This window comes from Vipera ursinii (assembly GCF_947247035.1).
Source record: "Vipera ursinii genome assembly, chromosome: 1".
NCBI classification, from domain to species: Eukaryota; Metazoa; Chordata; class Lepidosauria; order Squamata; family Viperidae; genus Vipera; species Vipera ursinii.
The window spans coordinates 56,863,445-56,885,297 of record NC_139512.1 but is presented as its reverse complement, the minus strand read 5'-3'; the positions used below and the strand labels follow the sequence as shown (position 1 = coordinate 56,885,297).

General features: G+C 35.4%; 1 protein-coding gene across 9 annotated transcripts in view; it reads left to right on the top strand.

The window, feature by feature from the left end:
* Positions 1-21,638, top strand: part of ARHGAP5 (Rho GTPase activating protein 5) — a 37,607-nt gene extending 15,969 nt beyond the window's left edge. For 7 of the 9 annotated variants that reach the window (XM_083349472.1, XM_083349471.1, XM_083349470.1 and 4 more), the window contains 6 exons: positions 6,751-10,642; positions 13,842-13,989; positions 15,351-15,428; positions 18,484-18,615; positions 19,557-19,662; positions 20,983-21,638. In XM_083349472.1, the coding sequence (XP_083205598.1) occupies positions 6,920-10,642; positions 13,842-13,989; positions 15,351-15,428; positions 18,484-18,615; positions 19,557-19,662; positions 20,983-21,313 (4,518 nt within the window). In that variant the 5' untranslated portion in view covers positions 6,751-6,919 and the 3' untranslated portion in view covers positions 21,314-21,638. Of the gene's footprint in view, positions 1-6,750; positions 10,643-13,841; positions 13,990-15,350; positions 15,429-17,389; positions 17,685-18,483; positions 18,616-18,696; positions 18,798-19,556; positions 19,663-20,982 lie in introns of those variants that run through there. The other 2 variants (XR_014490833.1, XR_014490834.1) reach the window with 2 other exon arrangements.
* The last annotated feature ends 215 nt before the right edge of the window (positions 21,639-21,853 follow it).

The window sequence follows — 21,853 nt, the reverse complement described above, 5'->3', positions numbered from 1 at the left end:
GAAGCTGGATTCACTTAAGTGTGTGATTCACTTAATCATATGATTTGCTTAATAACCTTGGTGATTTGCTTAATGACTGAATAACAATATGTCAAATTGGGTCTGGTTATGTGAGGAGTGCTTATCAACTATATCAATTGAAAACCAAAATTCCAGTCCCAATTGTGGTTGTAAATTGAAAACTACCTGTAGTTTTAAACATCTTTTTCCCCAATAATTTTTATTAAGAATTATATTGAACAGATAAAATTAATACAATAACATAATACAAAAATAAATTATATTTAAAAGTTCATAAAACCCTTCCAAAAAGGGAAAAACACCTAAGAAGAAACTTTTATTTCATCCTCAGCAAGTATACTCAACTTATCTAAACCTCCCGTTTAGACTACTGCAACGCTCTCTACATGGGGCTGCCCTTGAGGACCACTCGGAGGCTTCAACTAGTGCAGAATGCGGCCGCACGAGTTGTGATGGGGGTTTCCCGATACTCCCATGTAACACCTCTACTCCGTGAGCTGCATTGGCTTCCGGTTGCCCTCTGGGTGAGATTCAAGGTGCTGGTAATGACCTATAAAGCCCTAAATGGCTTGGGTCTGGGATATTTGAGGGAACACCTGCTGCCAGCATCAAGCTCCCTTCGTCCAGTGTGCTCGCAGAGAGAGGGTCTTCTCAGGGTGCCGCTGGTAAAAGATTGCCGGCGGATAACACCCAGGGGGAGGGCCTTTTCTGTGGGTGCGCCTGCCCTCTGGAACCACGTTCATTCCACCGAGACCTGAAGACTTGGCTCTTTGAGCTCTCTGACCCAGGCTGAGAATTTTAACTGGGTTTTATTTTCAGGGATAATTTAATCTTTTATTTGTCTTTTAACTTTGTATTTTGTATTGGTATGATTTTAAAATGTCCTGTAAACCGCCCTGAGTCCTTCGGGAAAGGGCGGTATATAAATCTAATAAAATCTAAATCTAAAATCTAATTGTATCAACTTATAATAAACGTTAACAACTTATATATAGCTTAAAACAGAGTTCCCCAACGTTTCCAGCTTGGTCGGGAGAGAGGGAAAGGTTCTGCATGAGCAGCTGGCAGATGACGTGCATTTGTGAGTGGTATACATGCTGCCTGCCGCTCATGCAAATGGAGCAACATACTTGCCTGCTGCTCAGGCAAGTGAGGATATGCACATGCTTGCCAGTTGTTTCTGCAATCCAGTTGCAATCCCTTCACGGACCACAACCAACCAAATACATCCTCATTCCATACCTCACCCCATTTTCTATGAATCTAAATCTTCTCTAAATCTTCAGCTCTCCTAATTAATCAACAATAGTCCAATAAAAGCTAAATGCTTAACAACATAAGTATATAATCCCTCTTCTCATTTAATCTAAACCTATCAGGCAGTAAAGCTATGTCTACACGTGAAGATCCAATTAAACTGATTTATTGCAATTCGTGCCTATATGCACAGGAGTATCTCAACTAATGGTTAGCATCAGCTAAAACGGTGGTGAACCTATGGCATGTGTGCCAAAGGTGGCACTCAGAGCCTTCTCTGTGGGCATGCACACTGTTGCCCCAGCAGAGTTCGCCAGAGTAGCGAGCACATAGCGTTTGGAAGTGACGGGACAGGAAGTGAGTGAGCAAGTGGTGTTGGTCCCCTGGGGATGCTCCAGAGACGGCAAAGGACTGGTCCCCACTGCCTTGGTCCCAGCCCGCTGACCCCGCCCAGCCCACCCAGTCTACCGTGACCACCGCAGCTATGCCCACCCAGTGGGCCACACACACAACCTGCTCCCCCTGATTGCACCACAATGCTGATGTGGCCCTGGCACTTTGCGATAACTAAGTGGGTTTTAGGTTGCAGTTTGGTCACTCGGTCTCTAAAAGGTTTTCCATCACTGAGCTAAAAGTTAGATAAGGGACAATGTAATTCAAGGTGGGGGTGAGGGGGATTGGACTTAGTCTGTTCAGTAATCAAAATCTAGTCCCAATTTAAAAATAACAAAATCACAAAAGTTAAAAACTGTTAAACATTACCCCCTTCTTTACATATCAAAAATAATAACCTACATATTGCAAACTAGTTCATTACACCCAGTTGAACCTTAGAAAAAAAACCTATCCAAGATAATAACTAAACATCACCAGAATTTACAACTCATTATTTAAGCCTAATCAAATTTTGTATTTTTTTCCTTCCTTGCAGCCATTCTTAAGTCCCATAAAGTTCTAGTTCCTGATTTCTTCTATCTTTGTCTCTTCTCTTGGAATTCTTGTTTTCTTTATCCAAGTCCACTTGTAATTTTAGTATAGTATTACATTCCAATTTAACAGGGTAATCTGTATCAGTAGTTTGATCCATCATTGATATATATTTTTAAATTTTTAAATGATCATCCAATTTTACTTGAAAATCCAGAATTCATTTAGGTTATAATTTTTAAGTCCACCATAAAGTCTATTTCACTGATAAGAGGATTTGTTCTTCAGTAACAGCCTTTGGTTCCAGTATAATGTTAAATAGCTTGAACACTTCTTGAATCCACATATTAAATGCTTCATTTAAAGTAGTAATTTGGAGACCTCTAATGATCAACCTTCAAAGTCTTGTTAGCAATTTGAAATGTAAAAAAGAAATATTTTTCCAATGCGGAATCCCAAAGATGCTTTTTCCTTTGAAGATATTTTGCTTCTCATTCAAGAAGCTTCTTCAGCTCTGAGCTCTGAGTGAGCTTCTTTTTTTTATTATTTAAAAAGTTTTACAATACATTTTGACTTTAATCCCCCCCTCCCCCACCCCTATCCCTCTCCCCCACTCCCCCCCCCCCCGACTTCCCAGAGCTAAATACAGGGCATAAAATCAAAAAACAAACATAAACCCCCCTATATTATCAACAATAAACTATAAATTCTATCTCTCTCTAGCTCATATAAAATGAGTACAAACAATATTAATATTACAAATAAAGTAGAAAAGAAAAAGAGGAAAACAGAAAAAGATCTTTACTCAAAATAAATTGAGAAAAGAAAAAAAAAAACTTTCACCTGCTATTTGCATTCTCCCACCTTTCTCTAATTTCCAAACAAATTCTCAGTTACGCACCAAAAGCGCTTATCTCTATTAATCTTAATAATCTCCAACCAAACTAAACTATAGTCAAAAATAGTTCTTGCATATATCACGCCAAATGTCTCACAGTTCCAAATCATCCTTAAGTTCAAATAAAAGTTCAAATAAAAAGAGTATATATATAAAAAAAAATTAGGCAATCTCTAAGACAACTTGTTAATTAGGAGTTTACATACCCACTCTTAGTTCAACACATACTTTAAGTCCATAACCCTAATATACTTTTCTAGCAAGCAAATAACATCAATCTTAAATTGTATAAAATATTAAAAAAAAAGAAAAAAAAACTTTCTTTCTCCTCTATAATAATTTTACTCCATTGACATTCTAATCTAAAAATTTAATCTGCAATCTTAACGCCCCAAAACGTTTGGAGCACCTCTGTCATGACCCCCAAAACTTCTTTAGACCGCTCTCCTCCTACATCTTCATTGTAAGCACACTTTGAAGATTCCATAACTTTCCGCTGGTCTTGCTCTTGCTCTCGTCTCGCTCTTCTTAGGGCGGCACGCGTCATCTTCTGGCCTCCTGCAGCAACCGATGAGACTGTAGCTTGATCCCCTCCAACACCATTGTCCACTGTCTGTCTATCTGCAACATCTTGAAACTTTCCCACACCGTATCCTTTTGCAGCTTCCAAAAATGATAGGGGGGTTGCTTTTAACACATTACTATAAAAATCACGTGCCTGAGCCACAGTAACCAAACAATGTCTTTTACCTTCGTGCGTTGTCACCAACCCAACTGGAATCTCCCATCTGAACTTAATATCACGTTTCTTAAGTTCCTGTACTAGAAATGCAAAATCTTTCCTTTCCTTCTTAAGATCTTCGGAGGAATCTCTTTTAAAACCAAAACTTCTTGCTCAGCCACTACCAAATTAGTATCATAAGCAGCTTGAATGACTTCATCTCTAATTACTCTCTTTGTAAAATAGACCACCACATCTCTGGGTAACTTCCTCTGTCTTGCAATCCATGAATTTACACGAAAAACTTTGTCCATATTTCCCTCAATTTCAGATGCTGACTGGCCCAGTACCCCTTCCAGAGCCTCAGAAATCAGCTGCTTTAGATCTTCTTTACCATTCTCCTTTAAACCCCTAATTCTAATAGCATTCTGCATCTGATTATACTGAACAAGGCTCAATTCTTCGTCCATTTTATCCCTTATATTTTCATTTTCTAATACCTTTGCTTCTAATATAGAGTTCTTTTGACTGAGATCCTCCACTTTTATATCCAGCTGTAGCACACATTCAGCTACGGATTCAACCATAGACAAAATGTCCACCCTCATTGCTCTCAGCTTCTCTTCCATCTTCTTCTCCAATTTCTCCATTTTCTCCTCCATTTTCTTCTCCAATTTCTCCTCCAGCTTTTTCAACTTTTCATCCATCATATCAGACATCAGTTGTGCGTGCTTTCCAAGAGCATCTTGTAAATCCTTAAGCGTCAATACCGGGGGAGATGCAGGAGGAAGCAAAGCTTGCAGTGAGGTCTCTTGCACCAGGGAAGACCCCGCATTCCGAAGAGCTTTAGAAGTTTTAGCCGCCATCTTCCCCCACTTTCACTTATTACGCACTTTCACTTTAAAGCTATAAAATCCATTGAGCTAGAGAGTAAAAATAAAGAGTCCACTTCACCTTGACCTCCTGTACCGCTCTGCCTGCATCTTGATAATCAAAAGTATTTCCTTTTGGCAGGGGTGGTTGCTAACGCCTGGCTCTGCTCCAAGAATCCCAGAGCAGAGGCGCTGCGCAGCTCGGAGCAACCCAGGCTTCGGGGGGGCTCATCTTTCAGCCGCCCTAGCTCTCAGCTCAGGCGGCCCCAGAGAGCTCAACCCCTACCTGGGGCCTCACCCCCTCCTCTTCTCCCGAGGAGGGGGCTTCAAATCCATTTAAACAGCTGATTGGTGCTGTTTACGATGGAAAAACACAGCTGTGGAGCGGGCAGCCCGAAAACGGCTGTCTTTCGACGTCGCGTCGCCACCGGAAGTCTCTGAGTGAGCTTCTTAGGTGAGAAGCGAAACATCTTCAAAGGAAAAAGAAGAAAGTCCAGTTGGTTCATGAAAAAGCATCTTTGGGACAACTATGACCTGGATGACTGAGAATCTCCATAGACTTCCAATGTGGAGGAATTTTTCTAATTAACTCAAACCCCTTTAAATTAATTTCATCCAATCCCTTAGCATTTATAAAAAACTTTCCAAACAACATAATAATCCTTTTGCTGTATATTGCAAAAAATAAAGATTTTACAAAGCTAGAAGTGGTAATTTTCTTTCTTTTAAAATGAATTGAAGAGAAACTGATCCAGCGACTGCTAAATTTGCGTTTTTGGTCATTGTACCTCTGTGATCCATGAAATAAAGAAAAGTGCACTCTGCCTCACTGCAAGTCCCCAAATACATTTTCCATGGGCAGAAAAATACAATTCTTTTTTTCTGCTCATATTAAGGGACTTTGAATTTTGTTATTTTTTCTCCCAATTTTTGAAATTCACTGACCAGTTAAAGTGTATTTCTACTTGTTGGTAAATTATTTAAAACATTTATAGGCCTGAAATTTAATCTAGCTATTCTGTTTATTTCAATGAATTTATATAGTTTATAAATCTTCAGCATAGAATATTAGTATGTGATTTTAATTCTTATGGAAAGATAAAAAGGTTTCTTAAAGTTACTCATTAAAAATATTGGCAGAAGCTGGAAAGATTCCACAATGATTTAACATAATTTATTTGGATAATTTCATTTAATCTTGTTCTTGCTAATATCTAAAACAGATCAATTTGATTTTTATATGATAGCTAAAATTTAAAGAAGCATCCGTACTATGGAAATGGAAATAACATTTTGATTTCTGATAATAGAAATTTATTGTGAATTGAGCTTATGAATATGATCTGTACATGAAAATATAAACTTAAATATGTTCTTATGTAGTTGCTCAATTCTGTTATCTTTTGAAAACTCATTGTGTCTTTTGAAGGAGGATGGAAGTGAACAAAAATGAAACATTTTTATTGAGACAATAGTTTGTAATGTTAACTGATTATGATGATTAGTTGCAATTGTAATATTCTAATCCAAATATTGCATTAACTTTGTTAATATATAGTCATATGATCATATTTAATATTGTTTATTTACTTGTTGCAGATAGGATTCATTCAATCAGTGCAAAATTTTCATATGTACTCTTTTTATTATTGATTATTCCAAGCAACACTGTCTGGCTTACTTAGGATCCAATCTGCAATAGTGGTCCAGTATGTTGTTATTTATTGGTTAGGCTTGTCCTCATTGGTAACAATTGGAAATGAGTTCCAATGAAATAATTGTGGTTAAAATTGTACTTTAATCCACATTAGATATTAATTTCCTTCTCAGTATTAAAGTCAAAGTGCACTTTGTTTGCTTAAAGAATGTACAAACCTTACTGTTTAGTCGCTAATACAAGATTATTCTGTATGCATTCTGAGATAAAATTTTGAGGAATAATTAAAATACTGTTTATTGTTTAAAAGTATTATGTTTGTCAGAATTTATTTCAGTATTTAAAATTAAACTTGTGAGTAACTGTAAGTGATACACTGGCTTTTTTTTTCTTTCAGAATCATGGAGCAATTGATCTGGAGCACCCACGTTTATTGCAATCATGAGGATTTAAGAACTGAAAATAATTTTGGACTTTGGAGATAAAATTTAGTATGTGGCATCATTTTTAAGAATGAGTGTTGCACCCAATTGTGTTGGTGAATACAGAAGAATGAGAAGAATACCATGATGGCAAAGAACAAAGAGCCTCGTCCCCCAGCCTATGCTGTTAGTGTGGTTGGACTTTCTGGGACTGAAAAAGACAAAGGAAACTGTGGAGTTGGAAAATCATGTTTGTGCAATAGATTTGTGCGGTCAAAAGCAGATGAATATTACCCTGAACATACCTCTGTGCTTAGCACAATTGACTTTGGTGGTCGTGTTGTTAATAATGATCACTTTTTATATTGGGGTGATGTAATACAGTGTGGAGAGGATGGAGTAGATTGCAAAATTCATGTTATTGAACAAACTGAGTTCATTGATGATCAGACATTTCTGCCTCATCGTAGTACAAACTTACAACCATATATAAAGCGTGCAGCTGCAACTAAATTGCAGTCAGCAGAAAAACTTATGTATATTTGCACAGATCAGCTTGGATTAGAACAAGACTTTGAGCAAAAGCAAATGCCTGAAGGAAAGCTAAGTATCGATGGATTTTTATTATGTATTGATGTAAGCCAAGGATGCAATAGGAAGTTTGATGACCAACTTAAATTTGTAAATAACCTCTATATTCAGCTTTCAAAATCTAAAAAACCTATAATTATAGCAGCAACTAAATGTGATGAATGTGTGGACCATTATTTACGAGAAGTTCAGGCTTTTGCTTCAAATAAGAAGAACCTTCTTGTAGTAGAAACATCTGCAAGATTCAATGTCAATGTGGAGACGTGTTTCACTGCACTGATACAAATGATGGATAAAACTCGTGGCAAGCCTAAAATAATCCCTTATTTAGATGCCTACAAAACACAAAGACAAGTTGTTGTGACATCAACAGATAAGTTTGAGAAACTTGTGCAGACTGTGAGAGACTATCATGCCACATGGAAAACTGTTAGTAACAAACTGAAAAATCATCCTGATTATGAGGATTACATTAATTTAGAGGGAACAAACAAAGCGCAGAATACATTTTCAAAACACATTGAGCAGCTTAAGCAAGAGCATATAAGAAAAAGAAGAGATGAATATATTAATACATTACCAAGAGCTTTTAACACACTTCTGTCAAACCTCGAAGAGATCGAACATTTGAGTTGGCTTGAAGCTTTGAAATTAATGGAAAAAAAACAAGATTTCCATTTATTCTTTGTGGTGCTGGAAAAAACGCCCTGGCATGAAACTGACCATATAGACAAAGTAAATGACAGGAGAATTCCATTTGACCTTTTGAGCACACTTGAAGCTGAAAAGGTATATCAAAATCATGTGCAACATTTAATATCAGAAAAAAGGAGAGTTGAAATGAAGGAAAAGTTCAAAAAAACACTTGAAAAAATTCAGTTCATTTCTCCTGGGCAACCCTGGGAGGAAGTTATGTGTTTTGTAATGGAAGATGAAGCTTTTAAATATATTACAGAAGCTGACAGTAAAGAAGTATATACTAGGCATCAACGGGAAATAGTCGAAAAAGCCAAAGAGGAATTTCAGGAAATGGTGTTTGAACATTCAGAACTCTTTTATGACCTGGATTTGAATGCAACACCTAGTTCTGATAAAATGAGTGAAATTCATGCAGTTCTTAGTGAAGAGCCTAGATACAAAGCTTTACAGAAACTTGCACCTGATAGAGAGTCACTTTTGCTTAAACATATAGGTTTTGTATATCATCCCACTAAAGAAACATGTCTCAGTGGCCAAAGCTGTATGGACATTAAAGTGGAACATTTACTTGCTAGAAGCCTCCTGCAATTGGACCATGGTCGTTTAAATTTTTATCATGATAGTGCCAACATCGATAAAGTTAATATTTTCATTTTGGGTAAAGATGGTCTTGCACAAGAATTGGCAAATGAGATTCGGACACAGTCAACTGATGATGAATATGCCTTAGATGGGAAAATATATGAACTTGATCTCAGACCAGTAGATGCTAAGTCACCTTACCTTCTAAGCCAATTATGGACTTCAGCCTTCAAACCTCATGGATATTTCTGTGTGTTTAGTTCAATTGAATCACTTAATTTTATTGGTGACTCCATTGGAAAAATCAGGACTGAAGCTTCTCAGATAAGAAGAGACAAGTATATGGCCAACCTTCCATTTACTCTAATATTGGCCAATCAACGAGAAAGTGTTAGCAAAAATTTACCTATTCTGAGACATCAGGGACAGCAGTTAGCAAACAAGTTGCAGTGTCCTTTTATCGATGTGCCTGCTGGTACTTATCCACGTAAATTTAATGAGGCTCAGATAAAGCAAGCATTGAGGAATGTTCTGGATGCAGTTAAACACAATTTTGATGTTGTAAGTCCTATTCCTTCAATTAAAGATCTTTCAGAAGCTGACTTAAGAATTGTTATGTGTGCTATGTGTGGAGATCCATTCAGTATAGATCTTATTCTTTCTCCGTTCCTTGATTCTCATTCTTGTAGTGCTGCTCAGGCTGGTCAGAATAATTCCCTGATGCTAGATAAAATTATAGGTGAAAAACGGAGGCGAATACAAATTACAATATTATCATATCATTCGTCAATTGGTGTAAGAAAAGATGAACTTGTTCATGGCTATATTCTAGTGTATTCTGCTAAACGGAAAGCATCTATGGGAATGCTTCGAGCATTTCTTTCAGAAGTGCAAGATACTATTCCTGTACAATTAGTAGCTGTTACTGACAGTCAGGCAGACTTCTTTGAGAATGAGGCTATCAAAGAATTGATGACTGAAGGTGAACATATAGCAACTGAGATTAGTGCTAAATTTACAGCTCTGTATTCGTTATCTCAATATCACCGTCAGACTGAGGTTTTCACCTTGTTCTTTAGTGAAGTCTTGGAGAAGAAAAGCATGATTGAAAATTCTTATATCTCTGATAGTACACGAGAGACAACACACACAAATGAAGATGTTTTCTTGCATTCTCCTAGAGCAAGTTCTCTTGCTTACAACTGTTACCCAGATTCAGAAGATGATACTGAAGCCCCACCACCTTATAGTCCAATTGGAGATGAGGTACAGTTACTCCCAGCACCCGATCGCTCAAAATACCGTTTGGATGTAGAAGGTAATGAATATCCCATTCATAGTACACCTAATTGTCATGATCATGAACGCAACCACAAAGTGCCTCCTCCTATAAAGCCAAAACCAATTGTAACCAAGACAAATGTGAAAAAACTAGATCCAAATCTATTAAAAACCATTGAGGCAGGTATTGGTAAACAATACCCCAAAAAACAAACTAGAATGATTTTGGCAGCATCTGATGATCTTGAACAATCTGATAACTATGCTGAACCTATAGACACTATTTTTAAGCACAGGGGTGTTGCTGATGATACCTACATAACTCCAGAGGATAGTCAGAATCGTATGATTAAATTTCGAAATTCCTCTATTATAAATAATGCCCAAGGAGATGAAGAAAATGGATTTCCTGACAGAATTTCAAAGACCCATGGAGAAAGACGGCCTTCAAAATATAAATATAAATCTAAAACATTGTTCAGCAAAGCCAAGTCTTACTATAGAAGAGCACATTCAGATGCAAGTGATGATGAAGCTTTTACAATGTCTAAAGCAAAAAGAAAAGGAAGACATCGTGGCAGTGAAGAAGATCCACTTTTATCCCCTGTGGAAACATGGAAAGGTGGCATTGATAACCCTGCAATTACATCTGATCAAGAGCTGGATGATAAAAAGATGAAGAAGAAAACTCAGAAAGTGAAAGAAGACAAGAAAGTAAGTTTTAAAAATGTTTTAAATACAGTCAAAATGCTGCTTTTTTAAGACATGAAAATTTGTCAGCATAACAGAATTATATATAAACTGTATGATATAAATGGGGTCCATTTCTGATCCTTGCAACCTTAGCAGTATTAACTAATTTGGCTGGGCTTAAACTTGTTTCTTACTGAATTGTGGTTTAGAAAGAAAATGCCATTTGTTACTATATGAAGCAACTTTAAAAGCACAAGGTTAGCAAAAAGTGTGTTTGAAATTATAAAACAGTTGACTGTGGTGATACCCAAGTAAATTTTCTGAGAAAATAATTTGGCGTTGAACCAGTTAAAGTTAAGTCAAATTTATTAGCCCAGTTGACTACTTTTTTTCTTTTACTATTAAGTAGCAAACCTCTTTGGTTGTTTCCTTATAGACATTTCATTACCCAATGAGGTAACATCATCAGTGAGTGTGGGTTTATTCTCTGTTTATTTACAGTAGCTTGACCTATCAGTTTTGATGGCTTTTCCTTGATATTTTTTCCACTTGATTGTTGCATTGATACATTAAAATTTACATTATATTGGTGTTAAATACAAAGCTCAGATTATAATTTGTTTCTATCTTCTATTCAAAGAAGCAAAATCAAATCTAGGTATTAAGTGCAAAAATTTTATTGCTACTTTATTGTTGGATAATGTTCAGGAGATTATGTAGTATTGTATATGTCAATGAAAGATACAGGCCAGATCTGAATTACCATTTTTATTTTGAACTGAATGTATACAATGCAAACATTTAAAGGATATAGGAAAACAGCCTTTTCCAAAATTCAACATACTTGTATTTATTCTAAGCAACACCTAGATATACATTTATGATTTTGGAGAAGGAAGGGAGTTGGGTTTATTCCTTCAAAAGACAAATCAGTGTGTGCTTAATTGGATTAGTGGTATTTTTCTTAAATATGGAACTCATTTGCATATTTTATGAAGTGTCTAGCATTTGGTTTTGGAAAAACATTTGTTCAGAAGAACTTTTTATTCTGTGGAGAAATGTCTTATTGTGACTAAAAAGTGAAACTTTTCATCATCTAGACCAGGGCCCCCAAACCTTTTGGGCACCAAGCACCGGTTCTGTGGAGAGAGGTTTTTCCGTCGACCGGAGGGGGCATGGTTTTGCAGGCTGCTTGCGCGGCCTGGTTTCTGGCATACCATGGACTGGTGCCAGTCCATGGATCTGGGTGGCGGGGTTGGTGAAATCTAATGTAGACAGTATTTTCTAGTGTTTCCCAGGCATTGTTTGTACCTTTAATAGGTTTGCTTGATTGAAATGGTTTTAAAATTGTTGTGCCTTAAGTAAAATTGATAGACAATGAGATAAAAGAATGTGATATACATAAAAAGTTGCTTCGAGTTGCCTCACAGTGAGATGGCCAGTGAAGATTTAATAAAAAATAATAAGTAAATAAAGCAAGGGATTTATCTTTTCAGGTTTTACACTTCCTATACAGTTTTTTTTAATCTTGAGCACAGGAAGAATTTATGAAGATTAGGAACCCAATATTTATTTAGAAAACATTAGTACATTTTAACAATGTATTTTAAGATACAGTCTTAGAAATGGGCCATAGCCCTGCACTGTTTTTACCTTAACTTAGCAGCTGTTAAGATTCACAACAGCTGTGTGTGTTGTCAGGAATAGAATTGAAATGAGAAGTAATATTCACACCATTTAAATCGTGTATTCCAGATAGTGCCCTTGGAAATTGAGGTGATATATAAATTGCATAAAATGCATGTTTGTGTGTCTGTGTGTGAATACGTATAACACACACAAAATGCCTACACACACATATACCCAATACACACCCAGCTATTGAGGTGAAAGAATAATATCTCTGGAAGGAAATATTTAAAATTTCCTGGTATATTAAAATGTGTCATTTGGCAAAGGAGACACATTTTATGTTTAAGGCTTCCAAATCCCCACCCAGTTGGACATAAATGTTTTTCCCCCTGCTTTATTTGAATGGAATAACATTGTTATCAAGTTGCCTGGCTTGTGAGATTAAGTACAAAGATACAATAGTAATCTTGTTTAAATCACATTAAAAATAATCAAGATATTCACTTTTAAAAATGCATTTTTTAAAAAGAAAATAAGTGGAATTGAATGTTTAAAATATGCCATAAATTATGAGCCAATATTTTAATTTATTAATTTGTAGAAATGACAAAAGGTCTTTAAATTTAGGACTGTTTATTCAAATAGCCTTTTAATGGTTTAGTAAACTGACATTATTAAAGTACCTAACTTCAGGAAATTCCAAGTTTGAATATTTTTAGTTGGTCAAGACTTCCCAATTTTTGGTATTTGGCAAGCTGATACTGGTGGAGTTTGCTTTCTGTTTTCTGACAATACTATTGCTATAACAATTCTTTTTAACAAACTTTTAACCATTTTACTTGTATTATTTGAGATACTATTTTTATATATAATGTCTTTTATATGTGTATTAAAGGTTGAAACGTAGCATTCTATTCCAGAAGATAAGGAGAATTTATATTATTTCTGATTATATATATATTAATGTCAGCAGGTATAATGATAATGTAAAAGTAAAAAGCTGAGGTGGTATGTTATTATCTTATTCTAATGTACCAAAATCGGAAGTGAATGCATTTTATAATTTCAATCCAAAAGGTAAAACAGCTTATAATAAGCTTTCACAGTCTTCTTTCGTAACTGAAATGCTTGAGATTTTTTAATTTCTCATAGTGTTTTTTGGGGAGGGATATTTTACATATGTTATCCAGAGTAACAATTGTTTAGGTTGAGTGGCTATATAAATATTCTAAATTAATAAACAAATATGTCCAACAAAAGCTTACATATAAGACAAGAGCATTAAGTAGTATGAAGTTCATAAATAAGGATTAGATGTGGGAAGAGAAGTACCATTCAGGTAAATAGTACTTTGGTTATGTTGTCCTCAACAGTAATTTTGTGAATGAGAAATTAACCAGTAGCTATTTTTTGCATCATGCTCTAAGAAAGATTCAGGATCCTTGCTCTGGAAACAGACTGATGTAGGATATCATTAATAATATACCTTCAAAATGAAGATCGTAATATGAAAAATTGCCTTTCTAATAACATGTAGTTATTAGGGAATGTTTATTTCAATAGCTAATATTCTTGGCCATTATTGCAGCAAAAAAAGAAAACAAAGACATTCAATCCGCCAACTCGTAGAAACTGGGAAAGTAATTACTTTGGGATGCCCCTACAAGATCTGGTTACACCTGAAAAATCTATTCCTCTCTTTGTTGAGAAGTGTGTGCAGTTTATTGAAGATACAGGTAAGAAACATTATATTTAAATATTTATTCTTGCTGTTAAATAATTTTGAAAGTCTTACTTGTTCCTCTTTAGAACTTTATATTATTTTAATAAAGAAATAATGTGAATTAAAGACTATACTGATTTTTTACAAGAAAAAATATCAAGTATTTTTTCCTCTTAAATACATCATTGTAGTTTTTAATTCACATTATTATTTCTTTATTAAAACAATATAAAGTTCTAAATGAGGAACAAGTAAGACTTTCAAAATTACATAACAATTAATTTGATTCTGGTAAAAGACAAAATTTTGCACAATTCTACATGGACAAAGCCACACATTTGTTTCTAAAATATTAACTAGTTGGCTGCTCAAATGTAGTGAAAGGACAAAAGGAGATTTCTTCTTCTCCTGCATACAGTGGTACTTAAATGTTTGTGAATGTTTTGCATTTTAAATCTTTTAACATAAATATGACCTAATCTGGCCTTTAGTACTTCCACACAAGTCTTAAAACTAAAGAAATAAAACCCAATAACAAATGAGTCAAAAATACTTGTGATTTATTTCTTGAGGAAAACAATCCACATTGTACTGCAGCATAAAAGATTTGTTGAGGTTGCAAAAATAATTTTTAAAAGCCTGTTTTTTTAAAAAAAATATACTAAATATAGATACTCCTCATGACTGCCATTGCTAAGCAATGAGGTGGTAAAGGACAGTATCATAATGACCACATGACTTAGCGATGGCAGTGCTGGTTGCCATCATAACTTTAAAACTGCATGGGTCATTAAGCCAGGAAGAGGCAAAGTCCTAGGCAAAGAATGCAGGAGGGGTGCTCTGAGGGGAATGGATGCGATGAATGCTAGGTAGTGTCAGATGTCAGTGAGGGCTACAAACAGGCATTGTGGACTGCAGGCAAATATGTGCTTCAGGTGGTGCTACATATATTCTGGTCCCTATTAGTGTCAAGGACTATCTGTAATAAGTAGGTAAAGTTTGTAGGATTGCAAAATTCTCTTTTTATGTACCGTATGAAGGTGGACCAGGTCATCAGCTTCTCACTTTCAGTTTTCAGTTAAAGAAAGGAAATATACTTCCATTTTCTAAAACACATTATCATGTAGGTTGACACCTTTACCTTCTGCCACAATATCACTTGGGTTGCATCTATAGATTATGAGTGGCCACATACACTTTTAATATTAAAAGTATAATTGCATTCATATTTTTTTGCATTTCACTATCCCTGATCTCATAAATTATAAACAGATCAAGACAAAATATTTAATATTCATAAAATTTTTGCTGGAAGATTTTTTTTTACTAAGTGAGTGATTTCCATCCTTTGATGTTTTCTTCCTTTTCCCAAAGGTCTGTGTACTGAAGGTCTCTATCGTGTTAGTGGTAATAAAACAGATCAAGACAACATTCAAAAGCAATTTGACCAAGGTAATGGGGATCTTTGTTATGATTACATAGTTATAACTAGGTAATGTTTTAGTGCAGTATTTCACACTCTTCTGAGATACTCTTTCTTGTAACTAATCATAGAAATTGAATAATGTGAATATAAGGTAAAGGTAAAGGTTCCCCCGCACATGCGTGCTAGTCGTTTCCGACTCTAGGGGCCGTTGCTCAACTCCGTTTCAAAGCCGAAGAGCCAGCGCTTGTCCGAAGACGTCTCCGTGGTCATGTGGCTGGCATGACTAGACGCCAAAGGCGCACGGAACGCTGTTACCTTCCCACCGTAGTGGTCCCTATTTTTCTACTTGCATTTTTACGTGCTTTCGAACTGCTAGGTTGGCAGAAGCTGGGTCAAGTAACAGGCGCTCACTCTGTTACGCGGCACACGGGATTTGACCCGCCAAACTGCCGACCTTCTGATCGACAAGCTCAGCGTCTTAACCCACTGAGCCACCGCGTCCCTTTTAATGTGAATATATAAGTGTATTAAAAACTAGTTTAATATGCTAGCTGTATGTGTTGGTCTGCTGATATATAATACTTTAAGTTATTTTACTCAATTTCAAAGCCTCTTTTTCTGCATAATGTTTCTTACAGCCTGTGAGATTTATAATAAAATAGACTGTTTGTAGCATTCCTTTTATAGCCTCCCAAATAATCAAATATTGCATTGTTCAAATTTAGAGTTTGGGATACTTTTGAGAATAGTGGTTGGAATGCAAAGCTTCCATGCGGTGAAATGTTCCTATTCCAACCCTTTTAAGTTCCTTAAGTTGGGCAAAATATAGCCCACCATTTTTTTTTACTGTGGTGATGGGTACCATTTTACAAAACACAGTAGATTCATGTTCATTTGTAGGCTTGATTTGCAACCCCTGGCCCAGAAGAACTAATATACAATAAACCAATAAAATCACTAGAATTTATTAAGAAAAACACTAAAATAATAGTACCAATCAAAGTCAAAAAGTATTAAGTATTATATGAAATATATACTATATAAATATATTTCTGGGACCATGTGTTATCTGAAAATTCTACCACTTATTATATGTTACTATCGAATTATAACACAATGAAATTGCAATAGAAGCAAGAGCCAAAACCAAATATACATAGCAGCCTTCAGACAGACATGTTTTTCCTCATCCATTGTGGTAAGCTTCATATAGTCAGAAGAATATTTTCATTTTCTTGAGCTTTCATTATATTTTAGCCTCAGAAGTCAAAGGAATACAGGAGCTTAACTATCTTCTCCTCCCACATACTAGGCCCAGCCTCTCTCCTCCCCTGCCCTCCCCTAGATAAATAAAGCAGTTGCTAAGTAGAAAATCACTTGGGTGCATCTCTGCTTATCATCCAAAACTAAAGAGAATAATCAATTTCACAACTCTGGCTTTGGTTTGGCTTTTAATCACACTCCCGTCCTTTTGAATGCTCACCTCAGTGCTAGATAATGAACAAGAAAGGAAGTTAATGTTTATCTTTGCATTCCTTGGAGAGAAATGGATTAGAAAAGAGTAACCAGGCACACCATGAAGAATACACATTGAAAGCAGCGTGCTGGTTGGTGCTGGCAGTTGAGAGTCCCAGCCCATTCTCAGTGAAAGTTTTCCTCAAAACAAATTTGGCATGCTTCTCTCTGCTCCACCCCCACTGTTGCCTAACGTGCTCTGGCAATTCCCTGTCCTCTTCCTCCTTCACATGCCAGTAGCAATCCTTCTTCTCCCTATCCACCTCAAAAAGAAGGTCCTGCCAAGTGATTTCTGTAGGCAATGTCTCCCTTCCTCCCCGCAGAGAAAGAAAGATTGGGGACAGGATTAGAAGAGAGTACAGTAAGCAGAGGTTACAATGGAGGTTACACCAGCTATATTGCATTATGTATTCCCCGTTGTGTACCTGCTTACTTTTTTCTAATCACTTCTTCATTCTCTCTATTTTTCAAGGTGTTATGTGAGAGAAAAACAACAGATCAGATAACAGGACAATGCGTACTAACTATAATGGCAATCATATAACTGACAGACCATGTGAATGTCATAAGTGGTTGTAAATTAGTTGTAAAATTGTTGTAACCTTGGTCCCGGAATGAGTTGTTGATACCTGTAGTTCTGAAAAAAATAAATGGTCACTCAGAAGCTTAATGAAAATCTCACAACAAAAAAGAATACCTGCAGGAAGTAGATGTCATTATAAATAGTAGATAGTAGCCCACCACTACAGAAAGGCTGTCAGAAAAAGGTAACTTGACGTTGACAAAAGATGTTAAGAACAATAAAAATAGCTTATTTAAATATATTTTAAATAAAATTAAAAGGAAGACATTCCATATAACTTCAGTTTTGATTACCTAAATTTGAAGGTCATGATGAAACTACGTTATAAATTTTGAAGAAGCTTGTTTATGGTTTGTCTGAACATTTATGTATCATATTTGAAAAATCTTGGGGGGGAAATTCCAAATGACTGGGCAAGAAAAAAGGTGCTTTAAAAAAATGGGAAAGTGAGTTCATACTGATCTTGAGACTTACCTGTAAAATATCTAAAGCAGATATTATAAAGATATTATAAATAAATTATAAATAAATTCGGAGAAGGGCGGGATATAAATGGAATTAATATATATATATATATAATATAAATTCAGTGATTTTAAACAGCTTCCTGGTTCCTCATCAAACCAGAGTCAGGCATATGTGGTTTGCCACAAAATTCAGTCCTTGGTTTTGTACTCATTAGTAAGTTAAGCATTTCCTTCATTAACATCAGATTTGTAACTGATATAAAATTGTGTGGAACAACTAATCGTCTAGCAATCTTGATAAATTATAAAAATAAGGGTGAAATTGTAACAGAAAATTCTTCACATAGGAAACATGAAACCCATAGATACAGGAAGGGCTTAGTAATAATACTTATGAAAGAATATTTTAAATTGAAAATTAATGATTGTTTTGTGTTTATAGTACATGAATTCTCTTGAGAAATGTATAGTAGAACTTTTTGCATTCCTAATACATTGTTTCATGCTGCTTTGTAGATCACAATATTAGTCTGGAATCTATGGATGTAACAGTAAATGCTGTGGCAGGAGCTCTTAAAGCTTTCTTTGCAGATCTCCCAGATCCTTTAATTCCTTATTCACTTCATCCAGAATTAGTTGAAGCATCAAGTAAGTATTTTTTTTTCTTTTCATGGAGTACATTTTATGGATAACCATTTTCTATCTCTTTCCTACTATACTCTGTATTAGATTATTCATTTCAACCTGTTTGGTGCCTTCTGAGGATTTATGGGATTTCCCCCCTTATATTTCCTATTTCAGGACTTCTTTTATATGCCTCTATATTCCAGGTAACCACAGAAAGCTTCACATGCAAACATTTGATTGATTAACCCTTCTAGTCCTAAACACTATTTTGCCCTATTATATTTTATTATTTGTATTTTTACTATACCATACTAAACTGAAAACTAGTGAACGCTGCCTATTTAAGGGGTGAAATCAAACTTCTCTGCCCACCAGTGGAATGGACTTCATTGATAGCATGATTGCACTATTGTTTGAAGTCTTCCACAGATCCTGCACAGTGCACATCTCCCGAGGATTGTCATTTATAGAGACAGAAGCAGAAAAATTAGCAATTTGTTCACATACATTTATTCAATAGAAAATATAGCAATAGCACTTAGACTTATACACCACTTCACAGTGCTTTACAGACCTCTCTAAGCGATTTACACAGTCAGTATATTGCCCCAATACCGACCTTGGAAGGATGGAGGACTAAGCCAACCTTGAGCCACTCAGAATCCAACTCCTGGAGTGAGCAGTGTGTTAACCTACAGTACTGCATTCTAACCACTTTGGCACCACTGCTCTTATGTTACTTTAGATTTTTTCCTTCAAATGTTTACCCACTCATTGGGTAAGAAATTAGTTTTATTACTGCCCCCTACATATGAGAAAAACTTAATGATTGGCTATTACATTAACATAGGTTAATATTCCTCATAACAGTGTCCCAACACATACTAGGTCCCAAAAGTAGAAATAGTACACTGAGCTGGTATATGCTTATTATTTGAAAAAGAAATATTTTATTTTTTCAGAAATTCTTGATAAGACTGAAAGGCTCTATGAATTAAAGGAAATTGTGAAAAAATTCCATCCAGTGAATTATGAAGTGTTCAGATATGTAATAACTCATCTCAACAGGTATTTTCTTTGCCAAATATGAATTACAGATAAATAGCTTCATTAATATTTGTCAGAAAGATTAATCATATTAATCTGCTATGCAAAAAGATGCTTGCATGAAACTTATCCATTTACGCAAGATGGTCAATAAATGTAATTATTAATAATTAAACTGTAAATTATATCTATGAAAGCCTTATCCATATTTCTGTAGCAGGTGGGTATTACAATATTGTCCAATGATGTAAGGCATCATTACATGAAATGTTTTAATGAATCAGTGGGTTGGTGTAGCAGTAAAGGGTATTATTGAAGGACTGCATACATTTATATAAATCTCTTTAAACACAGTATTTACATTATCTTTGGAAGAGCTTACTTACTTGCCTACCAATAGGTCGACAGAGTTGATAAGAAGTAGAGATGTGCCCTTCATAGTAACAGCACCTGCTGTGGGAAATTTCTGTGTAAGAGATAAACATCTCTTAAAGTATTCTTCCCATGCTGACTTAAAAATGCTGTAATTTATATTTTGTAAATTCCAGTTGGGTGTTTTTGCCAGAAACTGGATGTAAACACTGAAACTGACAAAAAATAAAATAAAATTGAAAGTCATGGTTATGTGACTGAGATTCTGCAAAAGAGCATAAAAGTAAGCCAGTTGCCAAACACCCAAAATGTGATCACACGATAACGGGTGTGTGTGCGGCTGTAGGAACTTCAAAGTTGGATTTTAAGTACCTTTTGGGCTGAGGGGATGTCCCTTATACTTTCACTATTAACCTGTAATCCTGCCTTGGTCATTGTGTGCTATACATAGCCTTCAAACCTGTCAGTGCAGACCTCAGTAGGGAATACACACCCTTAAAGTGTGTGGTTTTACTTCTGATAGTGTATGCACATAGTTGAAGGTAAACCATTTAAATAGTATAGACACATTTAAATAAAGCTGTGTATAAAAGTGGATTAAATGTTCATTGTTATGGTCACAATGGCAGAATCCAATTTGAGGCTGATAGTAGTTTTCTTCAAGAACTTTGGCACTAGTGTATTTGTATGAACTGCTTACACAATCCATTTTCCCTGTTTTAATAGACTATAGATCTTTCTACTTTTTCTATTAATCCAGAGAAATAGTAGATTTAAGGAGTTCCTAGGTAATTATGCCTGTTTTCTTGTATTTTAAGCATGATCACGTGACTGAGGCTAGCTTATTCTTGCATTATGTTCAGGATATGTCTAAAAGCTGCTGAATATATTAAATGTAATGCTGTGTAACATTTTCGGGTACATTTTCAATCAAATATTAACTCTTCAATGCTTTTATTCATATTATAGAGTTAGTCAACAGAGCAGAACCAACCTAATGACTGCAGATAACTTATCTATATGTTTCTGGCCTACTTTGATGAGACCTGACTTTGAAAACAGGGAGTTCCTATCAACCACCAAAATCCTTCAGTCAGTAATAGAAACAGTCATTCAACAATGTCAATTTTTCTTCTATGGTGGAGAAATTTCAGAAATGTCTGACAATGTAGCACATCAGCTTCCAGGTTCGAATCCAGTACAGATGGTGGACCCAATTTTACCACTACAATTACCACCACCTCTACAACCTCAGCTCATACAACCACAGTTGCAAGCAGATCCTCTTGGAATTATTTAAATAAAACAACTGACAAGAAGATGATTTGTCAAGAGCTTGGCAATGGAGGAAAACTGGATGTGCATGTTTCAAGATACAATGACAACTTCATTATGAAAGAATTTGAACCTAAACTAAGATACTTTTTGTTTGTAGTCACACTATCCACCTTGTTCATAACACTGCAGGTCAAAATTATGTGATTAGCATGACTGGAGAGGTTTAATTTTTTAAATCAGAAATAACTAAAGTGCAAAGCTGCTGTTGCATGAACATTTCTCGCAATCACTATCATTTCTGTGACAGTTTGTCACAATATATTGTGAATAAAACTTTTCTATAGAAACGTTATGATTAAATAAATCATTTATGAAACATTCGATACTTACAGCCCACTTTAGGGATGTTTTTTGTTATTTAATTGTCTCCCCTCCCCATCATTTTCATACTAGTTTAGTCCTATTCTACACCTAAAATACAACCTTGTCTTATTTGGAAATTATGAACTACTTATACTACATTGCAACATATTTTGGAAAAACAAACTGCACTGTTATAAAT